The following is a 14921-nucleotide window of genomic DNA, read 5'->3' on the forward strand; positions in this document are numbered from 1 at the left end:
GAGAATAAAAGAATGAAGAAAATTTCACAATTCTTAAAAAAACAATTACTTTTCACGACTCGTAAACCGTGGAGAAAAAAATTAAAATTTTGAAATGTTCTCGATTGCAACCAAAGCTTCTTTCAAACATGCGCGTTGATTTATTACTCCCGATAATATTTTGGATGTTCGTCCTTTTAAGGATTTCTTCATCCAAACATTAGCGGTGAACAATAACCACAACTTCTCCTCCCAAAATAAGATTTTTATAGTTTTTGGAATATTGGCCAATACCCTTTGGAGTTTTACAAACAGGTTGTAAAATCCACAAATGCAAGAAAATGATTTTTTTTGTGTTTAAGAAATCTATGCGAAAACACATTTTCAAAACTTCCAATATTTTTTTATTATATATATAAAGGACATTCAAAACATGCTAGTGTATTGGCCGTATGCATGAAAACGAAACATTTTTTTTTTTATAAACTCTTTTTTTTTTTTTATGAAAACAGGTGTTTTTTTAAATACTGAAATTATATCCCATAGTATAAAAAATTGCAAATCAAAATATACCAAAAACAACAATATATTTTTTTACTTTTCAGAATTTTTTTTATTTTTTTATATTTTTTTGAGAAAAACAAAATATATACATATATACACACACATGCATAATATAATAATATAATAATATAATATAATATATTAATATACTAACTGGGCTGGGCCGGCCCAACTAAATGGGCCGGCCCCAGCCTGAAAGCCGTTGGGCCGAACTCGGCCCGAAAGGGATTGGGCCGAGTTCGGCCCAAAAAAAACTACATGGGTCTGGGCCGACACCGGCCCAGACCGCCGGGTTGGGCCAGAATCCTTCTGGCCCGCCCCACATATTTCTGGGCCAGAAACCATCTGGCCCAGAGAAGTAAAAAATTACAGCACGGGGGGAATTATTTTCCCCCCGCGCGCCTCCTGCATGCAGAACGATTCTGCATGCAGGAGGCCAACCGAACTCAGCTTCGGAAGAAAAAAAATGCACGGGGAAAAGGATAGTGTACCTGGCGCAGCGGAGACGGCGGCTTGCTGGCGGAGCTGCAGTGTCGTGGCTTCACGGACGGCGGCTCCAGGGCGGCGCTGCGGCTGTTTTCCAGCGGTTCGTCGTCGTTCAACCGGCTCGTTCCTTCTGTTTCAGCTTCTTGAGTTCCCTCTCAGTTTCAACTATCCCAAGCTTCTCAACTTTTGGGTTTTCGGTGGCTGTTTCTTGAGTTCGTTGGTTTCTCTCTCTTTCGGTTCTTCTCTTTCTTTTTCGGGTCCTCTCCATCTTCTTTTTTCTTCGGTTTTCTCTTCTATTTATAGGGGCCGAACCGGTGTGGGGGACCATTGTTAGTGCGCCTTGGAGCGGGTTTCGCGGGTGGCTGGTCGGCCACCACCCGCGACAGCAAGGTGCCGTTTCTTTACTTTCGGCCGGTGGTCGGCCAATGCTTTCGGTCGGCGGTCCCACGGTGTGGGGGCTTCGGGTTGTTCGGTGGAGATGCAAGGGAGAGAGAGGCGGGAAGTTTATTTCAAAAACCAAGCTTTTCCTTCTGTTGCAGGTGCGGGGGAAAGGAAGAAGAAAGGGGAACAGTGCCGTTCAAAACGGCACCGTTCGGTCCTTTTTTTTTTTTTTTTTTTTTTTTATGCATGAAACGGCGTCGTTTTGGATAAAACGCGCCGTTTCATTTAAAAATAAAGGCGCCAGAACATGTTTCGAATCAGTCCTTAATCATCTTTGTTTAATTCAATTTCGTCCCTGCTAATTTCGGTCCGTCCCCATAGTTGGCCGCGTTTTTCACTTTGGTCCTTGGCCTCTGATTTATGCAATTAAGCCCTTAATTGATCAATAAACTTCCAATTTCTTCAATTAAGCCCCTGAAACAATTCCAAACAGCCCCCCTATCTTTGCGCCTTCTCCAAATTGGTCCCTGGTTTCGGATTTTCACAATTAAGTCCCTAATTGGCCCTTAAACTTCAATATTTATGCAATTAAGCCCCTGATTTGACTTAATAAAATCCTAAAAATTATAATTTAGCCCCAGAACTTTAATTTCTTCAATTTAAAGCCCAAATTGACTTAAAAAATCAATTTTCTTGCAATCAAATCCCCTATAAATCCAATAAAAAATCAATTAAACCCATAAACATCCAAATTTGGGCTTCTCTCCTCAAAATTCAAAATTTCCTTCTCAATAGGGTTCTCATCCTTCAAGAATATATTGTCAAAAATCCAATCTTTGTATCTTTATATTCCTTGACCAATTTTCTGACCATTTTCCGAGCGCTTCTGCCTCTTGTCATTTTTCTAACCTTCTTTGGCTATTTATTTTATTTTTTTGCGGGGACCCAAAAATGGGTTACAACACTAACAAATTAAAGTGAAAGTGGTAGCAATCAAGTTAATTTTTTTACTTCTTATTCTTGTCTTTAGCAAAAATTACAAATTGAAAGAAATTATAAAAAATATATGCAATCTCAAAATAATTCAATTAGCATGAGAAAAAATCAATGGCGCAAGTCTGAAATAATGATAAATAAGTACTTTAATATGAATGGATTATAATGACAATATTATTTCTCACAGCAGCTAATGGAGATGGAGTCTATTCCCTCTGAACTTAAATTGAGAATTAGTTGCTCATGGTCACTAAAAATTCCAACAGCAAAGATAATATTTTCAAAATTCCGGTGGATAGAGAATGTCTTGGTTGTTTCTCTCTTCTTCTTTTTGTATCCTATTAGGAAACCTTCATGATAAGCTATTAAGGCTAAAGATTAGAAGGTTACAAGATCTAGAGAAAATTCTTTTGATCCTATCAAATTTCTTCTTAAGATAAGACTCTTAAACTATTAGTTTCCTGTTAGATTAGGAGATAAAACACGTCCTTCATCTTGCGTCAGGATCTTTGTCTTGAAAACAATTCTATTTGACCTGGATCCTTTCATTAACATAGTAGCCCTAAATATGTAGATGAATTTGGACCTTTTGAATTGCTTGATTTCGATATTCGAAACTCAAGATATGCACGTTTAAATGTAAAGTGTGAAAACAGAGAATCCTGTTGCAAATAGGATTCCAGTCTGATTTTTGCAGGTCTATTTAGAGGTTCAAACAAATTCAAATGTTTATAATATGTTCATAAAAATCTCGATATGTGTAATTCAATGTATATTTGGTGCAAATCATGAAAACCCTTTTAGTGTTTTTATTGGTAGTGTAGGTAATGATAGGAAAGTTATGAGCTTTCCTAGTTTAGATATTGGTACCATGTTCAAGTCTTGTGCTTTGTAAATATTAAGAGCTTTTTTCTTTGAAATTTGGTGTTGTTTGGTTGATGAGAAAAGCAGGGAAGAAGAAAGGAATGATTTGTTTTTTTGTTTATCAGAAGGCTGTGCTTAATTAGCTGAAACTTTTTTTGCTCTTTTGATTTTTAAGGGTTTGAATGATACTAAGTATTGATGAGAGAACAGAAGTTTGAAACCACTGTTTTGTTTTTATTTGGGCTGTGGCTTTGTCTTGTTTGCTAAATTGGATACTTGAATGGTTGAATTTCAATTCAAATGGCAAAGTGGAAAAGAAAGGTTAAGGGAAATTGAATGCCTCCATGGTGTTGGATGTTGGTTGCCTCTTTGGGTTAATCTTAGGAAGTTTGCTCAATTTAGAAAAAGAGGTTACCTCTTTGGTTTAATCTTAGGAAGTTTGCTCAATTTAGAAAAAGAAAAGAAAAGGAGTATTCTTGTATCATGTTTCATCTTTCAAAAGAGGAAACTCCAAGATGTACAAGTACGCCGATACAAAGACAACACAAGAAAAGTTTATCCTAGTTTATCGTGAAATGAAATATTAGGTTGTGGTTCTTAGCATGAGTTAAATGTTTTGAAGCATCGTTGAGAAAAATGTTAGGTTTGATTTGCTTGAATAACATAACCTACACGTGTTTGTCTTATTGGATAACTCAGAAGTTTGGTTAAGTTTTTCTTTGTGGGCTATGGAAGAGTCATGGATAAGAGAATTGAAATCAATCTCCTATGACAAGATGCCTTCTCACTGCTGTAGCTACCTTCAATGAAAATTCTCCTCACCAGTTGTTCTGTTAAGGCACACTTCAACTTTTCCTTTTGGATTTTTATTTTGTCATGGAAATGAAGTAGTTGGTACTGTTTATAGGACAATCAATGCACCACTTGATAATCTGGTTCTATAATATTAAGATATGATCATTTAAACAATGTTGGGAAGGAATGATTTCTTGGAAGTCAAGTGTCTATATCAATACAAGCATAAACAAATTTAAAGTTGACAGCCAGGAAAGGTCTTGGGGCTTAACTATGGAACCCACTGACCACAATTATATGACGCATGTTTTGGTGGGAAGTCCAGGGGACACTCCATTTATTTCATAAATATGAAATAATAGATTCAGCATCACTCTTTTTTTCCCATCTTGTTGAAGTTGTTATTAAGTGTAAAGAATCTTGTATTTTGAAGGCCGCCTTTGGATTCATGCTGCAAGTAAAGTTCCAGAGGAAGATACAATCAAAGCGATGGAAGACTTCTATAGAGAAATTTATGCAGTGAATGGCATTACTGACTTAAAGTTTCCAGAACATTATCCTGTTTCAAGACTCTTAGGTATCTGCATGAGTACTTTTGATATCATGTGTTTCTATGTTTTTCTCAAGTCTTAGCAACAAATTCAACACTTTCGTTTCCTCTCAATGAATTCTGTAGATTCATGAAATAATTTGTTTTGGATTTGCTGGTACCACTTTGTGTCATTTCTTGTTTTCAGAATTGTGGGTTCGCTCTCTATATGTATTTTTTACTATGAAAGGGAGCAGTAAGTCAACTGTGGCTTAAGATCATGCTGTAGCCTGTAGGCATAAATTTTTGGTCCCATCTCATGAATGGAGTGAGGAATCTGTGTGACCATTTCACAAACATGGTTATTGGTTTCTAGCATGGGTGTTCTCACACATGGCTAAAGATGCTGGCTAGCCTTGGGTGTTGACAATGCATCAAACCAAATTAAATTTCCACTTAATTGCTGGATGGGCAGGCCAGAGTAGAACATGATCTGGGTTTAATATGAATGTTTGTGCATGACCTCTTATGCGCCTGCCCATAACTATTGGAAATGCTCCTCAACTTCTTGTGAATGATCAACAATAGCAACCTCCTGCGCATAGGGTTGCTAATATTTTTCTAAAATAGAAAATAAGGGCTTCATTTGGGTTATCCTGAAAGTAATGAATGACAAAGAGATAGAATGAGAGGGGAACAAGCAGTGCCCTAGTTTTCTATAGTGGAGAATTTGGAAAACAACTTTTAGCTGTTTTCCAGTGCTCTGTAGAATTTTTTTTCCCAAAGCTGTAAAATTCTCCACAAACAAACATGACCGTGATGTTTATCCTGAGCTGAAGTAGGAAGCCTCAACTTATTTTCTGTAGTTTTAGATTATGCGTTGTGAAAACCAGTGAGCATTGTCAGAACACTGCTTCCTGTTTTGTCTTGTGAATACAAAATACGATATCTTTATATATTATACAGGGTGTGTTGAAGTGGTTGGCTGTGTGAAATGTGAAGAGCTAGCAAGCTGGGAGGCAGTACCTGAAGGGGTGGGCACCTGTTTCTTACCTTCTGTCCGTTAACGTATGTCATCTGATATTTTTGTGTATCTGGTGACTAATCTAGATGAGTTTCTTTGCTACAGGTGAGGCTAGAAGGACAAACAGATTTTTGCTGGCTTTGTGAGCAGCCACAGGTATGCAATCTGTGAATATATATTATTTGAAAATGTGCTTAGCTTGCTGATCATTTTACCTCAACAAATGCAGAAATTATTAGTTCCTTTTGAGATGCGAGGGTATCAAGGTGTTTATAACTTGGAAAGGAAGGTATATGCAGTACATCAAAGTTAAATGTCGTGACCTGTGCTTTTTATGTGCTTGAGATTAACATATTCCTGTCTCACAGATCCATGAGGCTGCAATTAGAAGTCTTGTCCCTGTTAAAGGTCCAATGCCAGTAAAATTCCCTCTCCCAAATCCTCAAGATCCGTTTTCCCTGAAACCCGGTTCTATTTCTGTGGGATTCTCTTACAATAAAGCATCTGTTGTGGAGAAATCTGAAGGTCTCAGTGCAGCCATTGCTGGTGCACGAGCAGCAGCTACACAGTTCAACAAGAAAGATCAAAACCTTGTATCTAATACCACAACAAATAGCTATTCCAACTCCACAAGCAGTGGTCGACCAGACAGCAAATAATTGGAAGAAGATAAAATGCTAGAGAGCTGTTCAGTTGGAGGTTCTGGTGAGGAGGCCTCAGTTCCAAGTAAAACAGAGCAACTCAATCCCATTAAGTGTGAGGAAAGCAGTAGCCGCGGGCAAACTCGTGAAGATCTGAAACAGATTCCCGGAGCTTCTGCTAAGGTTTTTTCTTGACATATAACCAGTGATTTGTTTTTGTTGTTTTTAGTTTTTTCTGTTTTTGGCTCCTTTAGAAAAGCACGTTTCCAGATTTAACCATGTATGAGAGGAATATGCATGTGAATAGCTCGTGCTCTTGTTGCAAATTTAGTTATTTATGTGCATAATCATTTACCATTTATGTATCTTCTTTCCGTGCATCTCATAAAAATTAGTTATCCATTATATTTCTTAATTTGTTTCTTTAATGAAACCTTTTTTCATGATTTTCTAAGAAATTATACAATCAAGTTCATCAAAAACATAGAAAATGGTATCTATCCATTATATTTCTTTGTTTATTTAACAAAACCATTATATTTCTTTGTTATGAAAATAATTTTTATTTAATTATATTACAATAAAAATAAATTCTTGTAAAATCGAGTGTTAACCAATACTGATATTTTTTTTTAAGACTATAATAATTTTATGAAACATAAATATAAATAAATTATGAAGATTAATTTAAAATCAATTAAATTTAAAAATTAAATAATAAAATTAAAAAAAATCAATAAAAAAAATTAAAGAACAAAAAATTATTTGCATTGCTATTAAACAAAAACAAAAACCTTATAGGTTAAACCACGTGAAACTTTCTGATTTGACTTCATACTTAGCATATATTTAGAATTAATTTGTATGAAAGTTGATTTTATATGCCTAGTTGATTAGACGATTCCAAAAGCAGCCTGGATAATCAATAAAATCATGATTAGATTTTTAAATTTTTTTTTTTAAAATTAAAAATGATATATTTTTTTAATATTGAGATATCTATATATTGGATATTAGCATAGACTTTGAAGCTTCACTCATAAAATTCATGACTTAAATAATAAATTTTACTTGGTTTTAAAAAAGTTGTTTTTTATAAATTATTTTTTAATTTAATAATTCGATAACAAGTATTATTTTTTATAGAATATTACCTTGACCAACCTATAATTTGAACCCTTTCTACGTTGCAGCTCATTATTTTAAAAACTACATTTCATATGTAACACTTTATATAATTGGAAGTTGAAATATCATTTTTGTGAACGGGGTAAAACTCCACTGAGAATTTCCGAATACTATAGAAATCAATCCAGATAGGCAAAAACAGCATATATCCTAGGATCTAGAAAAAAATGAATTAAAAGCTCCAAAAGAATACCGTAAGTATATGATATATTCAAGCTCTTAACCTACCAAGACAGAGGTTACCATTAGACTGGTAGTCTTGAAGCCAATTAATTAAATTATGTTATCTCCTTTTTTCCCTCTTTAATCATTCATGTTTACCAAAGAAGGTTCATCAAGGGAAGGTTATTTGATCAAGATTATATAATTAAATGATATTTCCTTCTATTTCCTCTACTTGAAATATTTTTTATTTATCTTAGACATAAATACATTAAAATCATTAAAAAAACACTTGAAAAAACATTAATTTAATATATTTTCAAGTAAAATATAATTAAAAAAACAGGTTAAACTGTAAAAATAAACACACTTGGGTGAGTAGAACTCTAACATCATTTGTTCAACAATTTTATTGATGTATATATGCATAAATAGGCTGCTTCCAATTTGATTTGATCATAATCTAATTAACTCCAGTATCAAGTCAGTGAGCGCAAAGCAGAAAACAAGCCTTTGATTTCAGGCGAGGCTTCTGCTAAAAAAACATTGATTCTTAAGAAATCTCATTGCAGAGAATATGGAGTTGCGGGTAGATTCTCAAAATGAGGAATGCTCTTCTTCCACCAGTATCTTCACAACTTCGGCAATCATTTTAATTTTTTAAAACGTATTTGGCAGTGTGATAACGGTTGCTTTTTAAATAACTTTTTGTATCAAAATATATACCAATGATGTTTTTTTCATTTTTTAAAAATTATTTTTAACATTAGCACAACAAAACGATCCAAAACATACAAACCGTATTAAATTTTAACAAAAAAAAATAATTTTGAATTTTATGGGAACGCGGTTTGCATCACGTTCCCAAACGCTCTCTAAAAGCTTTTAAAATTTTAAAATATTCATCTAGCTTAAACTGCATTGAAGAGGCGCTAAGTGAGCAAGCTTGAACTGATTCTGCATTAATTAATTGGGGTTTGGATACACCCATTTCAACCATTGTTTTTAAGACACCTTAAGCCTCTAAAACATTGCATTCTTTAAAGAATATATCAATCAACGGGTTGAAGGTGACAATATTTAGCATGATATTCAAACCGTGATTCATGGGAGTGAAGAACTGTTGCACAGCTGTTGTCGTGGTGAAGCTTATTGCAGCAGCTACTCTGTTCAAGGCTCACATGAAGGAATTTTTTTTTTAATGAAATCTGAGGTTATCTCAAGCAAGGTTGTCAAAAACGTATTTTTGACCCGACACAGAAAATACAAAATAAAATCGGATCGTAAAAATAGATCGTAAAATCATAAAATCACAAGTAAATTTTTTTTCAAAATCTTTACATTGTACTTACAGCTCGAACCAACTTCCCACTTTGACCAGGGTTCATCTAAATGTTATGTATTGTTGTTCTAATACGCATAACACCAAGAGACATGCAACTTCCAATTTGTGAATTGATATCAAGGTGAAGCAGTTGTTTCATCATGTTACCACGCATTGCAACAAATAAGAGCAATCTCATCTCTGCTAACAATAATACATCATAAGAAAGAAACTGATCAACCCATCATGAATAACTTAATGAATGTCTAGAACATAAAAAGCAATGACAAAATCCCAACTTTCCTCTTCCCTTTATCCCTCTATATGTTCTTAAGAAATCAATGCTAGAACAGAGATGAAATTTAAGAACAAGCTATTAGAAACCACTGACATGCCACAACATAGGAAAACAAAGCCATGCTTTTAGTTGATAACATGGAACAGAGATGAAAGGGTTTTGAAAGCTAACAATCCATTCAAAACTAGTGCAGGAACAGATTGCCCGTTGCTCCCAAAAACCTAGACTAATGGTAGAGGGAAATTTATTCCTAAAAAATTATCTGCAAAAAAGAAAAGAAAACAAATTGTTCTCTTCAATAAGCTTAATAAAGACTTCATCAAAATGGGGTGTTTTCTTCTCTTTTTTTCCCCTTGCACTTATCCGAAACAACAAAAAGCAACAATTAAATGCAAACCACTTCCATCCCCATTTTCCTTCTCAATTCTTCAGCAACCAAACCCCTCAAAAACCTCATATTTTTGAATGCCTTAGCTCACCATACACACATACACACATAATCATAAGGAGCTGATTGATATAAGGCACTCAAGTCTTTTTGTATACCAGACACTTCGTTGCCATGATAAGGAGAAAGAAGAAAAGACTAGGGCTTGCAGTTGAGAGACAATTACATGTGAGATGGTCCAACAATTTAGACTAGGCCGGTCTTATATGTGTTGAAATTAAGAGAAAAGTGACCAATTAGACATCTCTATTTCTTCTTCTTTCATGTAAAACAATTTGATTTTTCATTTGCCAGAGATGTTTTAGCTGGCATGATGTTTTACATATGATATGACCATTAACAACAACAACAACAACAACAACACTGTATACAACTAGAAAAAAGACATGGCCCTCTTCTGCATAATAAAACATGACAGAAAAGATGAGAATGCAACAAGCAAACCTGGTTATATATTTGTGTTGCTGGTGAGTGGAGAGTTGAGAGTGAAACCAGCGGCTGCGCTGCTGAATGCTGATGTTAATTTGTTAGGGCTGAGGCTTGAGATTCTGAGAATTTGAGATTTGGGGAAAGGGAAAAGGCCGAAAGGGGAAAGGAGAAAGGGATGGGTGGAGTGTCGGGGAGCATTGAAATCAGGAGATGGAGTCAGCAGTGAGCATATTTTTAATTTTTCAGCAAACTCGTGAAATCGGTCCGGTTTTACCGTTTTTAACGAGTCGGACCAATTTTCTACGAGTTTAATCGAGTTTGACCTGATTTTACTGGTTTTTGAGTTTTTAACCCGTTTTCACATGTTTTGTCCATTTTAACTCGTAAAATCATATGATTTTATGAGTTAAAACGCGTTTTTGATAACATTGATCTCAAGCATTTCAGGAAACCTAGATAAAAAATTCTTAATTTTTGGAGTAGGAGAAAATCATGATTCATGAAAATGAAGATCTTGTTAGATTAAATTATATAAATTATATTAAAAATCTCATCTAATAATTTAAATTATTGAATGAGATAGTTATTTAATATTAGAATTTTATTGATAAAACAGTCATAAGTTTATTTTATTATTCTTATTCTATTTGATAAAAATTAAGTATAAAATAACATGAATTCATATAATTTTCAAGCTTAAAAGATTTTGATTTGAAGAGATATATTAAAAATAATTATATAATTATATTTCAAAGTTTTATTTAATAAATTAAAGTATTGAGTGAGATAGTTTTTTTTTTTTTTTAAACAAATATGTTCCACAGCTATCAGGTGTCAAGTGGAAGTATAGTGATGTATACAGCTGATGCATCCTAATAAACCAGTAGACTTGAACTTGTTTCTATATGACCCGAGTAATTCAATCAGATACTCGCCTTGCTGGAGAAGCATATTGCAGCAACCACTGTCTTCATGTCTGTTCAGGGCTCACATGAAAGAGTTTTTTTATGGAAGTTTTCTGAGGTTATCTCAAGTATGTCAGGAAGTTTATGTAAAGATTTCAGGATTTTTGGAGTTGGGAAAAGCTGTGTCTCGTTTATTTATTTTTTCTTTTTTTTTGCTTCATAGCTTCCTGACATTTTTTTTTATAAAGAAAATAAAAGAGGGAGGGAGTCACACGTTTTGATCAATAATTCAGTCTTCTTTCTTCATTTTCTCTGTTCATGTTCTCTCCGATTAATTTTCTAACTGTCGGACCCCTCATTCATTTATTTCTGTCTCTTTCACTTATTAGTTTTTCTCTGCATACTCTCAAATAAACAGGAGGATTTTTCCACTCACCATTATTTCTTTGTCGACATCTTATTTCTTTCCCTGCCAGCTTTCGTATACTGCTTTGCTTCCTAAATAATTTCTCTCCATCCCTCAATACTTTTCTGATCTATTATATTTGTCAAAATGTTTTTACCCGAATAACTATTTCTGATCTATTATATTACCTTTTTTGAAATATCCATTTGGTAAACTAATTAATTTCCCATATACATCCTATAGCTGCATCGATTTACTCGGCATCACTCTTATGATTACACCTTGTCATTTATCACGAAAAAGAAGAGGGAAATTAGAATTCATTGGAAGGGAAAAAACGATTTTTGTTTTTAGGTTCTTCTGCCAAAAAAATCTCAACGAAATAGATAGGAATAGTAAGTCTACGAAGTCTCAACTTTTGAATGTTCTAACGCGTGAGAACTTGAGGCTTCAGAGTACAGTAGACTTGACTTGAGCTTTGTCCAAATTAGTTACCAACAACAACTCCATGCCTCTGATCATCTTCCTATAAAAAGCACTATCATATCTTGAGTTTCGACACAGGCAGGCAGCCACAATAGCGATGGAAATCTATTCCTACTTGTTGGCATTCATCATTTTTCATGGGATGATACTATCACAAACCAGTTGCATGGTTAATGTCTCGTTACAACGTCGACGGCGATTACCACCACCACCACCACCCAATATAAATCAAATTATTCATCCAAAGCCAAAACCACCATTTATGCCTCTTCCAAAATATCCTCCTCCTCCACGAACACCACCACCACCAAAAGTCAATGATGGCCATTATCCTAGTCTTCCTCCACCACCACCACATAGCTATGGTAGCCCTCGTTACCCACCACCACCACAACGTAGTTAATAACATCAAAGTTGCCTCCACCTTCATCGCAGTATATATACTTGGCTCTCCTCCTCAAAAGGAACTCTTCCATTGAGTATGTTTTTTTTGCCATGACAGCCACACCAGCACCGTCACCATGTATTCCAGTACTGCCGCATGATTCATGTTCAAGTTTTCCTTCTTAGTTTGTAGGTTTGTGTGCTTCAGTAAGGCGAAACTTTGTTATCCCTTTTACAATGTCTAATTTCGAGCACTTGTGTAGTGCTCATGGCTATAGCATGATTCTGAGCTCGCAATAGAGCTCCCTATTGATTGTGAAATTTCATTGCCAAACATAAAATGTTTTGTTGTTGTCTGTCTTACAATTAGATCTTCAATTCCAAATTAGGGCAGCACTACAATAAGGTTTGTTTATTCAATAATCTTTGATTTTATTAAAAATATGGCTATTTAAACAGTAGTAATAATCTTTGATTTTATTAAAAATATGGCTATTTAAACAGTAGTCGAAACAAAAATAGGGTTTGTATTCCATAGCTACCAATGGTTTGAGATTTCCTGTCATGGCAATCGGTTCGAATAATATATTTACTTTGAAAAGATAGTCTATGTAGTGAGATTTCAAAAATATAGACTAGCAAAAAATCAAACTAGGCTGCCGAGAACTCTTTATCATTTTCAACTTTAATGTCCATCACCTCTGTAGTTACTTTTCCCGAGCTACGTAGTTCCATTTCCACGTACCATCCCATGAATTTAATCCCCTTTCTAAGAAGTCACCTAATTAATGAGGTCGGGATGTAGCCCGACTCTTGGACGCAACATGTATACAACTGGCTTTGTTTTCAGTCGTGACTTTAATTAGTCATTCTCACAGTCACCAGCACCACCGATCCCGTAGCAGTTTCAAAATATATCTAAATCCTTTAAAAAATAATAAAAAAAATCAAACACAAAAAACAAAAAAATATATTTTTATTGTATTTAGTTTTTTGTATAATAACAAATTTTATTATACTTGAAAATATTATAAATGCCAAATAATATATTTTGATATTATAAATATTCACATAATAATAATAATAGTATTAGAAAATCCATTTCACTATGACTTTTATTTAATTTACTAAATAATAAAAATCTATACTTATAAACACTTAGAAACATTTTTTTATATGGGATAAATATTATTTATTTACAAACTACAACGACAATATCTATTTTGTGTGGAGTGTTTGTTTGTGAAGACCAAGACATGGTAAAAAAGAAGAAGAGAAAAGCAAACATACAATCCATGATATAAAAGATGCCTAATAAATTCTCATAAACAACAAAAACATGAACTTAACTTTCCAATCTCTAGTAAAGTCTTTATGAAAAGGATGTATAGTCATAAATGTAGAGATGTGAATTAGTTGTTGGACTTTTTGGTGTGTTCACTCTTCTATGAGATTTCATTATTTCGTCCTTTTGGTGTGTTCACTAAAGAGAGAAGATTCCACACTTTCCTTCGAAATTTGTCCTTAGCCATCTCATGCCATTCGAATAGTAGCTCATCAAAAGTTTTTGGGATGCACCAAGAGATACCCCCACTACGAGATGAATTTTGAAAAAAGTTTCTAAGAAAACTGGCGTTGAAGTAACAAATGGTCTGAAATCTCTAGATCATCCGCACAAAAAGAACAACATGATTGATCAACTCGAAGTGCCCGTCTAATAATAAAAAAAGGGATATTGTATACAATTTATTTTGCACAGCTGACCATAAAAATGTTTGAATCTTTGGAGGAGCTGCAGAATCCCAGATGTTTGATGTAAAAGAGCAAGTTCCATTATAATCCAATCCATCAATTCGTGTACTGCAAGATTATCTAGAAATTTCCCATCTCTTTCAATGTTCTAGATTTTAGCATATCTGGTTTCCATTGAAACAACTTACTCTCGTTTATGAGGCCCTGTAGGGCAAAAACTTGATCAAGATCAAGAGCCTTTAACTCTATTGTCCAACCCAACTGCCAAGTCCAGAATCCATTATTCCATGAACCCATGTTCAAAAATGTCACTAGACATTCTATACCTTCTGATATATCTATTTTTCAACGATGAATCTCCCAACCACATATCATTCCAAAAGTTAACAGACTCGTCATTCCCGACTATAAATCTAGTGCTATTTCTTAAAGCTTATGCATAAATTCTTGATGGATTTATTGTTTTCATTATTACCTCTCAAATACATGATATTTTCTTGTTGAAATAATGAATTACCATTCTCGAAACTTGGGAGGTACTTTTTGCAGATTAAATCTCTCCATTTACCTTTACATTTTGTGCTTAGTCACCAAAGCCATTTGAGTAACATAGCTTTGTCGCACCCCAAAAAAAATCAATCAGGCGCGCGGCATCGACTGGCGATTTTTCTCGTTGTTGAGTTTGCTTTGAATTCGTTCGTGGGAGTCGCCACCTAGTAATTTATTGAGGGCTACTAGGAAACCTGATGTACTGGTCTTGTCAGAGATCATGGGTAAGAGACTGGTTATGGTTAGGGAAGGTATTAGCACCCCTAACACACCCTACCTGAGGTAAGCTGCTTCATGTTCTGATGTGATTTGAAAATTTAAAATATTAATT

The 14921-nt window shown here is 34.4% G+C and overlaps 1 protein-coding gene and 1 long non-coding RNA gene across 2 annotated transcripts; one reads left to right on the forward strand and one right to left on the reverse strand.

The window, feature by feature from the left end:
- The first annotated feature begins 3671 nt into the window (after nucleotides 1-3671).
- LOC118050600 (uncharacterized) lies at nucleotides 3672-6578 on the forward strand. The gene is made up of 5 exons (XM_035060981.2): nucleotides 3672-4642; nucleotides 5561-5628; nucleotides 5724-5774; nucleotides 5848-5907; nucleotides 5987-6578. The coding sequence occupies exons 1-5, from the start codon at nucleotides 4555-4557 to the stop codon at nucleotides 6275-6277; spliced, it is 558 nt and encodes a 185-aa protein (XP_034916872.1). The 5' UTR covers nucleotides 3672-4554; the 3' UTR covers nucleotides 6278-6578.
- A 2576-nt stretch (nucleotides 6579-9154) lies between these two features.
- On the reverse strand, nucleotides 9155-10346 carry LOC118050599 (uncharacterized). The gene is made up of 2 exons (XR_004687898.2): nucleotides 10124-10346; nucleotides 9155-9493 (listed from the first exon to the last, which is right to left on the reverse strand). It is a non-coding gene; the product is annotated as an uncharacterized lncRNA (long non-coding RNA).
- Between the last annotated feature and the right edge of the window lie 4575 nt (nucleotides 10347-14921).

This window comes from Populus alba, chromosome 19, assembly GCF_005239225.2.
Source record: "Populus alba chromosome 19, ASM523922v2, whole genome shotgun sequence".
Classification (NCBI taxonomy): Eukaryota; Viridiplantae; Streptophyta; class Magnoliopsida; order Malpighiales; family Salicaceae; genus Populus; species Populus alba.